Source organism: Podarcis muralis, chromosome 6, assembly GCF_964188315.1.
Source record: "Podarcis muralis chromosome 6, rPodMur119.hap1.1, whole genome shotgun sequence".
NCBI lineage: Eukaryota > Metazoa > Chordata > Lepidosauria > Squamata > Lacertidae > Podarcis > Podarcis muralis.
In genome coordinates, this window is record NC_135660.1 from 80,352,853 (window position 1) to 80,368,630 (window position 15,778).

A 15,778-nucleotide genomic window follows, 5' to 3' on the forward strand; every position below is an offset into this window, starting at 1 on the left:
TTAATCAAGGATTCAAATTCCTGGAATAGCCATCAAGATAACAAAGGAAAGGGGCTCTGTGCAAGGTGGAAAATGGGTGAGGTCCCCTCCTTCAACTTGTGGGCAGTTAGAAAGACAAAGGCAGAGCTGAGAGTTGAACTATGTGAGCTAGAAGCCGGCAGCAAAGCTGCTGGCTGAGAAGTCAGAGAGACAGAGCAATGCTCGGTTTCTATTTGAATACAAGGCTATGACCATGGGAGAAACAAGAGCCTTTGGGGATGTTAATGCTGTGAACCCCTTCATCACTGGCTCAGGTTGCATATATGTGTAAATAAACCATATATCATAAAGACACCACAATCTCCGCTGTGATCTCGTGCCAAAGGAAATATGAACCCTGAGTAAGAGCCCGGAGAGGGTTATTCCGCTGTCTTAGTAGCGTTTTAGCATTTTGCAGTTTGAGTTAATTTTTTGTTAATTGCAAACCACTCTTGATTTTCTTGGAACTGAAAAATAGAGTATCTGATTCCTCAAATCAATGCCAATATTGCTGACATATATAAAGCTGCTTATGTATATTTATATGTATTTTCCTAATTTTAATAGGTCCCATTCAAAAAGTAAATTAAAGGTAGAATGGCTGTTAGCCTCCAATTTTAGCAGCTGAACATTCTCACCTCACTGCATAACGGGGTTTTTTAATGGAATTACAGGAAAGTAGCAGAAGGGTGCTGCTTGGTCTCAGACCTCTATAGCTGATTCTTTTGACACAGCTGAGTACTTTTCCATACCTCCTCCTGCACTTGGTCTCCCCCAATGGGAATAAAATAGATTGACTCTAATAGGTTTTAATGTACAATGATTAGCTCATTTATAAAAGATTTCTACCAAAGCCTCAATTATTTAGATGCAGATCAAGATCAAAAGAGATCAAAGCATATCCTGAACCTGTAGGAAAAATCAAGATGTTAATTAAATGAGGAGAAGATCAATGGACTCTAACCTCATCTATATGATGCAGGAGGAGGAATGTATTAAAATTCAGGACAGCCAGGACACTAGCACACAGGAGAATGCCATGCTGGCTGCGCACACACGCAGTGCTGCTTTTTGCTATATGAAAAGGCATTACATCAAGTCCTGGACCTTGATTCATGATTCATTACCCACCACAAACAGATGACATCTGACCCACAAAGAAAGATTAATACAACTATTTCAGCCGCATGTTTGTAAGTGCATCCTATGCTGAAAAAGTCAAAGTAGTAATGAATTATGACACGTATGTCACATGACATGTCAACAACCCAAGATTCATATACTGGGAAGCTTAAATAACATCGGTGCAATCTAGTCCTTAGGGTCATTCAAGCCCAGTGCTGGAAGTCAGTTTATCACTACCTGCCTCTTTCCAGCAGCACCATTTGCTATAGCTGAATAGACGCAGCGCACTGCAGGGTTTTGTTTTTTTTGGTTTCAACACTGGGGTTCATGTTGATGAAATCACCCCCAACTGTAAGTACATTGGAAGTCAGCCTCTAAATCAGAGCTGAGTGGCAAGGGGTTGCACAGGTTACCCTTTTCAGCCTGAATTTGTTACACAGATGGCACACATATGGCTAAAACTGCCTAGTCAGCATACAGGTTGCCAACTCCCTAAGTCAGTGAGAAGGCTGATTATACTGCTTTGAGCTTTTTCCCTACAATTAAGCGGTGTATGCATTGTATGAGATAAATAAGCACAGCACTAGCAAAACAGCAGCCAATGCACATGGAAAGGGAAGGCTTGTTTAGTGCAGGGACTGGGGTGGGGGTGCAGTGTGTCTCAATGTACAGTTCTCTTTGCAAAGACACCTGAGCCTCTTTCTCCCACGGAAGCCGCACCAGCAGGAGTCAGCCCATCAAGACTGCTTTGACCACTCTGAGGAAACACTGTTTGACATTTACCATCTAGCTCAGGGCTGGGGAACCTTTTTCTGCCCAAAAGCTGCATTCCTTGCCAGGCAGTCTTCTAGGGGTCACATGTCAAAGATGACCAGGGTCAGAGGCAAAAGTAGACATAGTAATAAATGCAAATTTTACCTTTGCACAGTAGGCTGATTTCTGCAGATGCTCACAAACCCCTCCCTAACCTCCATCTATGGGGCATTATCAGAGCTCAAGGACACATTCCAGTGTGGCTCAGGAATGTCCCCAGGGCTAGACACTGTTTGGCCCCCAGGCCCAAGGTTCCCCCATCCCTGAGCTTCTACAACATCTGGAGTGAGCTGGAAAGCTCAGTTGGTTAGAGTGTCTGTCCTGAACCACAGGGTACACCCGTCGCCAGGATCCTCTTCCTCCTCCCCATTGTCCTGCCAGTTTATGACAACGTGGTGCTCATAATGCCAAGGTTGCAGGTTCAATCCCAGTAAGGGACAGCTGCATGGTTCTGCATTGCAGGGGGTTGGACTAGATGATCCTCAGGGTCCCTTCCAACTCCATGATTCAAAATGGAGGACTGACTGAGGAGTTTGCGGCAACATTTGAGGGAGCTGAGATGCAGAAATTCTGCCCACCTTCCATGCCTGCCTTTCAATACTGCTATGTTCATTTCTAATGTCTGATGCAATTTATATTCTTAGCATCCACGGTCACTGTTAGGAACTAAAGCATCAATGCCAGGCCCAAATATCACAACCTATCCTTTGGGTCTCCATTAGGTCCTTAGATAGTTCCCCATCCTAAGCCATCTGAGATGGTTTCGGATGCTGCAACATTTCTAAGGTAGGAACCTTCACTCTTGCAGAGGTCCAGTGGCTTGGTTTAGTCTGAACTTTATTACCCCAGACACACACAAAAGGCAAATGTGAAGCTCACATTTCTACTGGACAGTGTTTGCAGCTCAGTAAGGAAGCCAACATCACAGAGTGTGCAGCATGCCACTTACTGGCATTTTAGCAAAGCAAGCCAAAGAACTGATGGCAGTTACACAAATCTTGGAACCATAAAAAGGGCAACAGATAAAGGGAGGGGAAATGATTTGTTGAGAAGTAGAGAGAGGTTCCAGAGGGAAAGAAGGCCTCGGGGAGAAAATGAAAGATCTAATTATTTGGTGAAGCAAGGAATATTAACACATCACTCATGTTTAGCATTAGCAATCATGAGAGTTCCACATCACTGCATTGTACAGCACGAAGCCGGAACCTGTTGAGAATGATAGATATATTCGGTCCTAGACAATGACAGTGTAGAAAACAGATTTTCATTAAGCAAGTGGGAATATCTGTAGATTGCCAGCTATACATCTGTCTCATCAACATAATGCATAGAGTGGAGTGGGAGACTCTAGTTGATCAATGTGCTCAACTAGGTCAGTTGCCCTAAGAAGATCTTTATGGATCACATTTAAAGCATTTTAAATATATGTTTGTAAGTGTTTTAGAACGAGAACCAGGCTAGTACAATCCATAGTCTTGTATGACTGATAAAGTTGCCCACTAACTAAATAATTTTAGTTGATTAATCATCTGCCTTGTAACCAAGCAACAGAGGAATTGATTCAACATTGACTCATTGTACCTATAAGGCTATTCAAATGCAGCTACATTGAGCATGAAATATTTTCCTGAAGAAAGGCTGAATAGCCCCAAATATTTTTGGATTTGGGTTATTATAGAAAAGTATGTATTGTGCCTACTTTTTTTGGTTGTGTTTACATGAGGTTTTGGTGATACTGCTCTATTTTATGGGTTGGGATCAGGTCAAGTCTGCCATTTGTAACATTAAAATCCAAATGGGAGCTAGACCTGGATATTATTATATGAAATTCTCTATAGGCTTCAGATTTGACCAAAGACATTTTTGTATATTTGGATGCCAAATGTACTAGTTGAGTATTTGGCAGCCTGATATACCAAAGGTCGGGGGGGGGGAGTTATGCAGCAAATGTTTATAGAACATTCAGTTTTTGCATCATTTTAAATCAGGGCCAGCTCAAGATATTTTGATACCAGAAGGGAAAATTCAAATGACCTCCCTAATGCTAACTGAAATGGAGCAGAATCTACTGGAAAGGAAGGACAAGACAAAGAGGTTGATAAAACTATGCTTTGTGGAGAAAATGGGTAGAGATAAATATTTCCCCTTGCTCATCTAAAATGACAAAATGGCAGGGGCTTCAGAACAGGCAATGTGAACTCTTCATACATTCTGTAGCTTTAGACTGGAATATCCTACCCTGGGATGTGATGATGGCTGCCAACTTGGATGGTTTTAAAAGGGGATTAGACATATTCACATGAAGGATAAGGCTATCGATCACTCATAGTCACAATGGCAGTATATGACCTACACGATCAGAGGTACCATGCCTCTGAATACCAGCTGCTGGGGGAGCAATAGCAGAAGGAGTCTAATGCCTTCTTACCCTGCTTGTAATCTTTCAAAAGGCAGTTGGCTGGCCACTTTGGGTAACAGGATGCTAAACTAGAGAGGAATCACCAAATCATAGAATTGTAGAGTTGGAAGGGTCCCTGCAATGCAGGAATCTCAACAGTCTGGTCCATTCACAGGGCTCTTAAGTTCTCCAGAAGTTCTTCTAGCTCAAGGCTCATTGATATGTAACTGCTATGTTTTTGTTCATTTCAGTGGCCCCTGAGCAAGAGACCTTGGTGACTCACACAACATGGCAAGATCTATTTGTCTTCTACTCGGCTGCCCTTACCCAAAAATCCACCACCAGAGGAAGTTGCTTCACTTTGCCTGAAGAAGAATATGAGCACCTTTGCTTTACATACTGTTATGCCTTATTAAGAACTGCCATGGACATGGGCAAGGAAGAAGGTTAATTCCATCCATACCCCACCTGGAAGGCGTCTAACTGCCATCAACATAGTTCTATCAAGTCTGATGGAATAATGCAGACATTATCACCAGCTCCGCTCCTGCAGCTGATCTGGGAGAAAGGCTGCTTCTGGGGTGAGACTCCTTTTTATCAATGGCAAGGCTGCCAGAACCACCACTGACATTGACAGTTGTTGCTCTTGTAGAGACAGAATCTGCATAAGCAAAACTATCTATATAACTGCATTAAAAGAACTGTAACTTTTTTTAAAAAAAAACTTAGCTTCCATTCCTTTTACCTTGTGTGCCATGTCTAGATTGCGAGCTGGAGGGCAAGGACCAGCTTAGCATAGAGCTCTGTAAGCTGCTCTGAGAGCCTTTTTGGCTAAAGGGCAGGATATAAATGCCATAAATTAGTAAGACCCTTTTGCTATCCCTTTGGGAAAAATATGTCCTAAAGCCTCATTTCTTTCCTGAGTACATGTTTGCTTAAATCTTGTTTTCCAAATGGCATAACATTATCTCTCACCTTAATTACAATACATGGTGGTGACAGCATTAGCTTTGCACCATCTCCTCCCTGGAAGAGCATGCAGCATCAGATGCCATGAAATGCAATTAAGTGTCGCTCAGGCAGCCAGACTGGGCTATATTGGCTCGCTTTTACTTCAGAATCCACAAGCAGCTCATTGTAGTAGCTACTCAGCCAGAGAAGGCTGATATCTTTGGTGACCTGGCAGGCATGCGGGAAGGGAACCAAATTGCCTCCTAACCAGTTCATGACCTCTGTGCCTTTTCATTATATAGGATCCCAGTTAGCAGCTACTTAGTAGGAAACTGCCTACGGAGAAACTGTACATTTGCTTGCATGCATGCAGACTAAACAGAAGCAAAACAAGCATGTCACATCACTGCTAGTAAAGGTAAAAGGTCAATGACTCCTGGACGATTAAGTCCAGTCAAAGGCGACTATGGGGTGCGGCGCTCATCTCGCTTCAGGCTGAGGGAGCCAGCGTTTTTCCGCAGACATCTTTCTGGGTCATGTGGCCAGCATAACTAAACTGTTTCTGGTGCAACAGAACACCGTGACGGAAGCCAGAGCGCACGGAAACGCTGTTTACCTTCCCGCCGCAGCGGTATCTATTTATCTACTTGCATGGTGTGCTTTCAAACTGCTAAGTTGGCAGGAGCTGGGACAGAGAAACGGGAGCTCACCCCCTCATGTGCACAGATTCAAATGGCCAACCTTCCAATCACCAAACCCAAGAGGCTCAGTGGTGTAGATCACAGCGTCACTTGTGTCCCCATCACTGCTAGTACTGAGGTAGGGTAGCATGGCGGTGAAGAGAGTGGACTGTGAGCCTGAAGTCCTTGGTTCAAATCTTGCCTCGCTATGAACTCCCTTGATTGCCTTAGACAAACAGCAGTCTCACCCTACCATATATTTAAAGCACTCTTTTACCATGCTTCAACAGTCATGGCTTCCCCAAAGGAATCCTGGGAACTGGCTCGTTCAATATATACTTGATCACGCAAGCATGCATTGTGCCAAACCTGGAAGTAACCTGAAAACGTCACAAAAATATCACAAAAGGGCTTTTCCAATGGTGTTTCAAATATACGTGATTTCACTGACACACACAGTGCCTCAGAATATAACCCCTCCATGTAAATGGGGGTGTTGCCTGTACCCAATGTACCTCTAATGAATTCTGCACCTTCTTAACAACATAACTAGCTAAGTAGTTAATGTACTCACAAGCTCCCTCTGCCAGCTACTAGACGTTAACTCTGTCCTTTAAAAATGGCAGTGTAGAATAGACACAATGGACAATATCACTGTATCTAAAATGCCAATGGTTTGATTCTTGGCTTGGCTCCATTTCCTATTGTTGTTTACATATTGTCTATAACAGTAATGTCTCGCTCTGAATGGAACTGACCTGTATGAAGGACTCTGTGATCTGAAAACAGAATCATATGTACTTTTGCTACCTAAGAAAAATCTTTTAATAAAGAGGGGGGTGGGCTTACTAGCTCATCAGGCAGTAGGGTAGGGGAAAATCCATTGCAGTAACAATGTTAACCTTTTACTCCCAGTAGGATTGTAACAACTACAGTAATAAGAAAATGAAGTTCAGCAGCACATGGAAAAGATCTGGTCAACTGCTTATCTCTCATGTCTTTATGAATCCGGGTAATCCACCATTTTTCTCAAAATGGCATTAACATTACTGTTCTCTTACTATTTATATTATAGTAGTATCTAGGGTATTGCTCTGAAAACTGTTTTCCTCATTTAGTTACATGAACACAAACAAAACAACTTGCTGTATGAAAACACCACAGCCTTTAGCCAAGGGCTGCTTCTCTACTAAAGAGAACGAGTCTTCTTCTCTATTAAAAGGAAAGTACAGGAGTGGGGAATGTACAGGAGTCTTCTTCTCTATTAAAAGGAAAGTACAGGAGTGGGGTAGAATTAAAAACCAGTCAACAACTCTTTTGTTTTTGTTTTTTAAAGCCAAATTTCTAGACCATATGATTAAGTGAATGAGTCTGAAGGTCTGCTTAAATCCCAAAATGAAGATCTCAGTAGCATTTGCAGCCATCAGAAAAGGTGGGGCTTAAGCATCCTGCATAACCCATTGCACCCCCCATTCCTCAGGAAGAAGGCATGTCATAAACACTGCTCCAAGTTTAAATGATAAACTCTATAAATTCATCTACAGTGGTACCTCTGGTTACGAAGTTAATTCATTCCAGAGCTCTGTTCTTAACCTGAAACTGTTCTTAACCTGAGGAACCACTTTAGCTAATGGGGCCTCCCACTGCCGCCGCGCGATTTCTGTTCTCATCCTGGGGCAAAGTTCTTAACCTGAGGTACTACTTCTGGGTTAGTGGAGTCTGTAACCCGAAGTGTTTGTAACCCGAGGTGTTTGTAACCCGAGGTACCACTGTATTGTAAAAATTAATTTTAAAGACTATGGCAAATCAACATGGTTCAGGACTTTACCCTCTAAATGTGTCCAGGGAAAGGAGTCTTCGACGTTTGGGTTTCTCCTCTGCCGGTCTTGGGCTCTCTGCAGAATTAAGTTCCTAAAAGAGAAAGTGGAGAAAAGAGTGATGTACCTTGGTTGACAGTCAAGTTCTCCATTCAAGGAGGGTCAGAGCATGGCAAAGACTGAAAAAGCTGGAAGTCAGCATTGATGTAAGATTAGAGTTTTTCTAATTACTTAGAGCAAAGTGGTCCAACATGAGTCCCTCAAAGCCTTTTTTGGCAACCCCCAGGAATATTTGACCTCTGCCACAGTCCTTCAACTGCCTTCCCAAAGCCAGGTAAACAAAGTGCTGGGCTTTGAGAAGGAGGCATGAGGACTCTGACAGGTTCCTAGAGGCCTCTCACTTCCTTCCCAAAGTCTAGTTAGCACTTTCTCAGCTTTGAGAAGAAGGCGTGGAGGGCTCTAGGACCCTGACAGAGCTTCGTGCCTCCTTCCCAAAGCCCAGTGCTTTGCTTAAGCAGTTTTGGGAAGACAGCACAAGGGCTGCAGGGGGGCATCAAATGTTGGCCTCTTTTTGAGCTGTTAGAAAAGACAGTTCCCATTCAAACTAGTCATTATAATAATTTTGCCACATTAAGAATTTGGAGGATGTGTCAAAGCTGGTGCAGAATGGGCCAGAATGACCCCCTTACGCATAAAACTGCCGTCAAAAACTGTGCAATGTGTTAGAGACACTTGATAACACACACACACACACACACATTAACTTCTTCATAGCCAGAAAAAATCTGGAACACAACTGAATGGCCTAGAATGGAGACTTCCAAGCTAGCAAAGTTAGCCAAATTCATCAGAATGAGTAAACCACAAAATGTCCACAGAAGCCACATTCCAGTACCAGTTCTGGGCCATAAATGGTATTCCCCACCATAAAATGGCCTAAGCTGCCAACTTCTGAGCTAACTGAGTTAACCAAATTCATCAGTCACACAAGCCTAGAAAGGAATCCTGAAGAAAACTTCCACAGAAATCATGGTCAAATATCCATTCCAAGCATTTAAAGCATTTTGGATTTATGCAACGAGCCATGGTTCATCCTCAGAAACCATGCCCCAATACTCATTCCAAGCGTCAAGAACTACTCCAAAAACTGGAATACCAAGTTCTGAGCCGGTAAAGCCAGCCAAATTAATGTCCCATTGGACCCAATGGGCACGATGAAGTAAGCCACAAAACCTCCACAGATACCATATTTCAATACGCATTGCAGGACGTGAACCATTTTCTGTGTAAACAGCCCAGAACGCCTCCTTCTGAGCCAGTCAAACTAACTAAATTCACCAGTGACACGTGACTGGGTATGGGCTGTAACATCAATTTGCAAGCCAGGCAAAGCACTCCAATTCACACATTAGAACGTAAGAAGAGTCTTGTTGCAGCGGACCAAAGGTCCATCTAGTACAACACCCGATTCTCACAGTGGCAAACCAGATGCCTAGGGGAAGCTCAGAAGCAGGCGAGACCCAAGTACAACAGTAGTCACTCCACTTGGTATTCCCTGCTAATGGTATCCAGTGCCATACAGCCTCTCACCGTGGAAGTAAAACAGAGCCATCAGATCTTGGAAGCCTTAACCTCTATTTAACCTTTTTTTTAAAGCAATCACTCATCTTGTGGGAGCAAATTTCATACTTTAATTATGTGTTGCGTGAAGTTTCTGTGGTTTCTGTGGTTTGTCCTTATCCAAATCATATAACATTCAGCTTCATTCATTGGATGCCCCAGGTTCTGGCATTGTGATGCGAGTGGTGGGGAAACCTCTCGTTTCACTAACTGTACAAAGGACTGAAAGTGTGGTTGCACCATAGATTTATATAATGGTGTTATGAAATTGGCAGTTTTATTTTCGGTTTTATTTTCAGCACTGCCTAATGATCCCTAACATGGAATTCTCCTTTTTTTCACAGCTGCCACACACTCGGTCAAAATCTTCATTGAGCTAGCCCCTTTGACTTCTCAAGGTCACACTCCTCATCTGGCACTCATCCTAGCAGAGGCAGATTCAGCGTAAAAGAGGTGAGATTCAGCCTGGGGGATTTTGAAGGTGCAAACTGAAGTTTTATGTCTCTCCAGCGCCTTACTCCATTACTGTTAAATGGACAATTGAAGCAGTTTGTTAGCAGTTATTATTATTACTCAGGAATTTGGTTGGCTTGTCTAGCTCACAAGTTGCCATTCCAGGTACTTTTTTCCAGAATACCATTTATGGTCCAAAGCAAGAACTCAAATGTGGTTTCTCTGGGTGTTTTACAATTTACATCATTCCAATCTGTTTCTCTGTGAGTTGTGAATATGGCTCTTTTGTATTGCTCAGATGGTGGAGTTCCAAACAGGATCTCCCCCACCTTATATATCCACACTTCTGAGGTATCATGAGGTTGTCTCTGCATTTTCCATCCAATCTTTGCAGCCATATGGTCTAGTCATTGGCTTTTTCCTAACTTACTTTAATAGAAAGCTGAGTTTGATGGTATACTGAATTCTACATTTATGGGATGCACTAAGTTGGGAAGCATCGTAGCAACACATTCCTTTCAAACAGATTATTTAAAAAAAACCATTATTTTTAAAATGGTTTCTGGAACCTTGCCTTATGCACAGCTTCTCACGGATAGAGATTTGTGTGCCACTCTTTTACAATCACGTTTTTGCCCACTTTAAGACCTGGATGTCAGTGTGGCACTGCCCATACTTCTCAGAACAGGAAATAATGCATCAAAACCTAAGTGTGCAAATATACATCAAACACTCTTTTCAAAGGATCCAGAAGTCAACAACTGGTATTTCACAGTGTGTTTTTACCACTGAACTATTGCCCAATGTAGATTGTCTCCAAAATACCTTGATAAATTCTGCTTGACATGTACAGTATGCCCATCTCCATTTAAAAATAGAGGAAGCTTACATGCTAATGCTTGTGGGATGCAAAAGGCGAGCCGTGCTTCATTAGATTTGAAGGGACGATTCTCTCCTGGTTAGGCCTCTGGCTTGGCCATATTGAATTACAACGCTAAACAGAACAGGAAGGATCTGCCTGCCTAATTCTGTTTGATAGATCGCTTTGTCATTTTCAGATGCCAGATTGGAGATAGCCGCCGCCTCCTTGGCAAAGAATGGTGCTTTAGAGCTCTAGGCTATCAGGAGCAAGCGCTAATGTAACCCAGCATATGCACAGAGACTGCTAGCTTGCTGTAAAATAATTGCTGCAGTTTCTCCAAAAATTATGGCAACCCATTTTCTAGCAAGTTGCTTCTAGGATTAACTAAACTGGACAAGCTAGATCAGCAGCAACAGCTTTGGGTGCTAATGTGTCATCCCATTGTCAATACATACCTACAGATGTTCTATGTAGGTTATAAATAGGTTAGGTTTTTATGAACTGAAGGGAATGCATTGGTGCCACCACGCCCTTAACAAAAATGACCCTAATTTCTTCCTTAACTAGTGCCTCTGATCACACAGGTTTTTCAGGTTTGTTTGGCCTGAGAAAACAATTGGAGAAATAGATATAAATGCCACACACAACAATGTTTAGGAGTATAGAAAGTTGCCAGATACCAAGTCATATCATTGGTCTACCTAGCTCAGTGACAAACTGATGTGCTGGAATGTGGGGCAGAGGTTCAAGGACAGAGCTTCTCCATGTCCACCCCCCACGTGAAACAAATTAGCATGGATTAGTAATTAGTAAGGAGAGAGGACACACAGCTGAAAGATACATTTCCATATGGAAGGATATATTCCTGGGGGGGGGGGGGACAGGTTGGCTAAGGGAGAAACAGATGATGATGTCTAAATCCTTTAATAGTTCATTCAAGCTCTGCACAGATTTAATATTGAAGTGAGGGAGATTATGAGCAAGGAAAACTCTGGGCTTAACTTCATTTACCTTTCCTCTGCTCTTTCCAAAACTTGGTGTAAAAAGAAAAAGAATTTGGTTCTTAGGTACAATATGGATAATTCCATATTCCATTCCCAAACAAACCTGCAAGAGATTTAAGATTCATGGCAGAGATTCTACTCCTTTGCCTGCCACAGAGAAGGTTTATGCTACTGGGCATGAAAGATAGAGGCTCTGTGTGGGTGGTCCCATGAATGTGAAACTCCCTCTCTTGAGAGATACAATCAGCCGCCTCTTTGTTCTCATTTAAATGGGCTCTAAAAACATTTTAATTTTTGATTCTATTTAACTTTTTCATCTCATTTGTTGTGTTAGATCCATCCCTTCATTTTATGGTGTGATGACTTACGGCTCTGGTATTTATCCCCCACCACATTTTATTCTATGATGTGATGACCTAGAGACCTAGAGTGAAGAAATACATTTGAACCCTGAAAAATATTTGTATTCATGACTGGCTTACCAAGGGTTCTTTTCTTTTCTTTTTTATGAAGCTGGCAGAATTGGATTAGTATAAAGTGTTTCATCACTGCAATTATTATTGGTGCACTGTTTTATTTTTATATGTCTTTTGTTTTTATATGTTGCAAGCTACTATAAGAAGACAATATATATTGAACGGCAGCATTAAATGACTGAATGCATTCATTAAGCGAAGAAGAAGAAGAAGAAGAAGAAGAAGAAGAAGAAGAAGAAGAAGAAGAAGAAGAAGAAGAAGAAGAAGAAGAAGAAGAAGAAGCAGCAGCAGCAGCAGCAGCAGCAGCTGATATTGGATAATATTTTTTAAAAAACCAACTTGTGAATTCCAAAAGTTCTGCTACAACTGGCCTCTCAAAGTCATTTTTCACCTTTGGACATGGAGAATTTGCTGTTCTGTTACTGCAAACTATAATGGGTCTGTCACAACTGTGGATATTAATGGGCACCTGACCTTTCTAGTGCCTTACACTGGGGTCACTTCAAAATGGTTTTATGTCTTTGGTTGGAAGAAGTGTTCTTAAGAGAGAACTTCATTTAGTCTCATCTATTTTTAGTTAATCCAACTCTTCAGACAGCAAGCAAGGTCAGCAAACCTTCACCAGAAGGTCACAAACCCACGATGCAGCACTATGTAAGTTGCCAGGCCATTAATTATTCCACAGAACAAACTCTACTCTACTTCATTGGTTAGACTGGTTACCATCTGTAGTTAAAATAGCAGTGGAGATACTGAAAGCTAAATACATGATATCTTTATTTTCTTGCTGGCAGAAAGAAGCAAGTGCTTGGGCCTCATTGTTAGAAATCTTTGTGTGAACAGATCTGTATGGGATTGGGCTGCTTGTTTGCAGACTAGGACATCTGTTTCTGTTTGGTGTGCATGGAACACAAGGAAATGTCTTCTCCACTGAGCCAGCCCACTTTGACATGGAGTGAAGCAGCTGCCTCAGGCAGCGGAAAAAGAAGAGGCGGCACTCTTAGAAGTGCTCCACCCCACAACTGCCGAGGAAGCAACCCAGGTAAGGGAGGCTATAGTGGCAGTGAAGCAGCACAGCGCTCCACTGGCCCAGCTGCTTTATTTCTTCCCTGCTTCTAGGGACAGAGAGGGACCACTGGGCAACGCTCTGCAGAATGCCTCACTGTCAGGAGTACGTGCAGGAGCCAGGCCCTGTGACCAGTAGGGCTTCGCAGGACTGGGGCCTTCCGAAGTTTGTTCTGAAGAGGCAAGACGCGGCCGCACAGGTGAGGCCGATTGGTAACTCACAGCACCTGGTGGCAAGAGCCGGGAAGGGATATAAGGCCAGCCTTTCCCTTTGGCTCTTTGCCACAGCAACATGCTTCCTGTCTTGCTGCACTTGGATTCTTGACTCCTTGTTTCCTGATCCTCAGACCCTTGACTCCTCGACTCCTGGTTTCCTGACCCTTGGCTTCCGGACTCCTGGCTTCCGGACTCCCGTTCCTGCTCCCACCCTGCCTTCTTGCCCCCGGTCCCAACGTTCTCCACCAGGACTTCGACCGCCCGTAAACCAGACCGTGACACTCACCTTTCAACCAGTTGTTGAGAGGGGAGGAGTTCACTCACCCAGCTTTTCTGCCAGCTGGGAAGGAGCTTTGGAAAGAGGAACGGACTTGGTCTTCTTGATTACCCAATGGCCTGATGTAGCGTACATTAGACCACCCAGCCGTATTTCAGCCCAGGATGTTCTGCCCCAGTTGGAAAATGGATGCTTGATTAGAGATGAAGGAGGACTCGGAAATTAAAACAACATAACTAGCTTTGCTTGGAATACAAAACTCTTGCTCTGGGTCTGCACCTCTCTCATTGCAAGCAGGACCTGCAAGAAAATGTTGCCATATGGAGTGCTTCTACTCAGAGTTCCAGCCAGCTGTGTGCATTCCAGAATATGACATTCCACTCTCCCTCCTCATTTTTCTGGTTTCTATTTTTTGTCTTCCAGAAGTCAGCCAGTAAGTTAGTATTCCATGCTCACTAAGCATGCTCAGTTTTCACTGGTTTGTTTTTGAGGGTTTCCCCTTAGGCTTTTTTTCTCTAAAGTTTTTTTGTACTTCAGCAAACGGTGAGATTTCTCCAAGCCTGCCTCTTCCATGTGAATGGTGTCATTTTGGCTAGATAAGGATCATAAGGATCCACAGTTGGACAAAAATTCATTATATATCGTCAGTGAAAAATTCATTATATATCGTCACTTTACCAAGCAACATACGCAAAAAAAGAGACGTCCCTGCGGGATTAATTTCATTTCTAAATCTTCTTGAAAAGTGCTACTAAGTAAATAGTGTTACAATCTCTAAAACATTGTTCCTAAAGACAGAGGTCCTTTTATTGTTCAGGAAATTATTCATTATGCTAACTACTTTGCACCACAGTTGAGAGGCCAAGAAAGAGCATCATCATTTATCACAGAAAGTCTTGATCGGAAAGAAGCCTGAATGCTAATTTTTACTGTGCATTGATTGTTTAGACTAGAGTTAGAAAAAACAAATGGGTAGTCTATTTGTTACAGAATTGTTTTCATATCTAGACAAATGTCACAGCGGGTTTAGAAGGTTGTTTTGTTGGTGCTCTGTATGGGGAATCCTGTTTCTTGCGAGACTTTACAAATGGAAGAACTATAGTGTGTTTATGTCAGTCGCTTACAGTATTTTATTCATCTTCCTCCAATGGCTTTATCTTGTTTAAAGGGCCTCTCTTGCAGGTTGTATACAGGGTTGTTGTGAGATAAACATAACTTCTCAGTCTCATTTATTTATTAAAAAATATTCATCACTAGTCATGAAAATATCAGAGCGGTTTACAACAAAACATTTTTATGTGTTTATTTAATCAACTTTTAATAAAATATCAATATAAAAGTTAATATAAAAGTTATTCCCCTCCTTCCTGAAGGAAAATGGGCAATGCCCTTTCTAACATAGTGTTGCCAACTGCAATTTTCGTAATTACTTGCATCAAAAAAATATTTATGAAAATGAAGTTGCTGCCTAATTAACTGTGATGTCTTTTTACATTAATTGATTTTTAAAACTTCTGATAAACTAATCAGTTATGGCTACAATCCACTTGCCTAGGAGTGATGGGTAAATTGCACTGTTGCATGTTGCAGCCCTAAAACATCAGCATCTTTAAATTAAGTCAATACTTCATTTACAACTTAAGGTATATTTGAGCTGACACTTTTCCCTGCTGCTGATATTCACATGAAGAGAGCAGCAAAAGCGTAATTCAGACATTCATCCTATATGCGTGTATACATATTTGTTCACCATCAAACTAACTCATACTTAGATTAGACCCACTGAAAACAATAAATAGAAGTTACTTAGACCCATTTATTTCAATAGGTCTACTACTCTAAGTATGACTAACAATGGATCTCACCCAGTGTCTGTAAGACTTTACACACAAAGGCTTCAATTGCACATTCAGGGAACCTTTGACTTTGGTAACATTGTGCCCTTTAAATTTGGCACCCCCAAGTATATATTATTTTCACAATAATTCATGTTGGTACAGTTG

General features: G+C 42.1%; 1 protein-coding gene across 1 annotated transcript in view; it reads right to left on the reverse strand.

Annotated features, from left to right (window-relative positions):
* Positions 1 to 15,778, reverse strand: part of LOC114597092 (heparan-alpha-glucosaminide N-acetyltransferase-like) — a 167,036-nt gene that overhangs the window by 99,312 nt on the left and 51,946 nt on the right. The window contains exon 7 of the mRNA XM_077930881.1: positions 7,814 to 7,896. Coding sequence (XP_077787007.1) covers positions 7,814 to 7,896 — 83 coding nt within the window. The remainder of the gene's footprint in view (positions 1 to 7,813; positions 7,897 to 15,778) is intronic.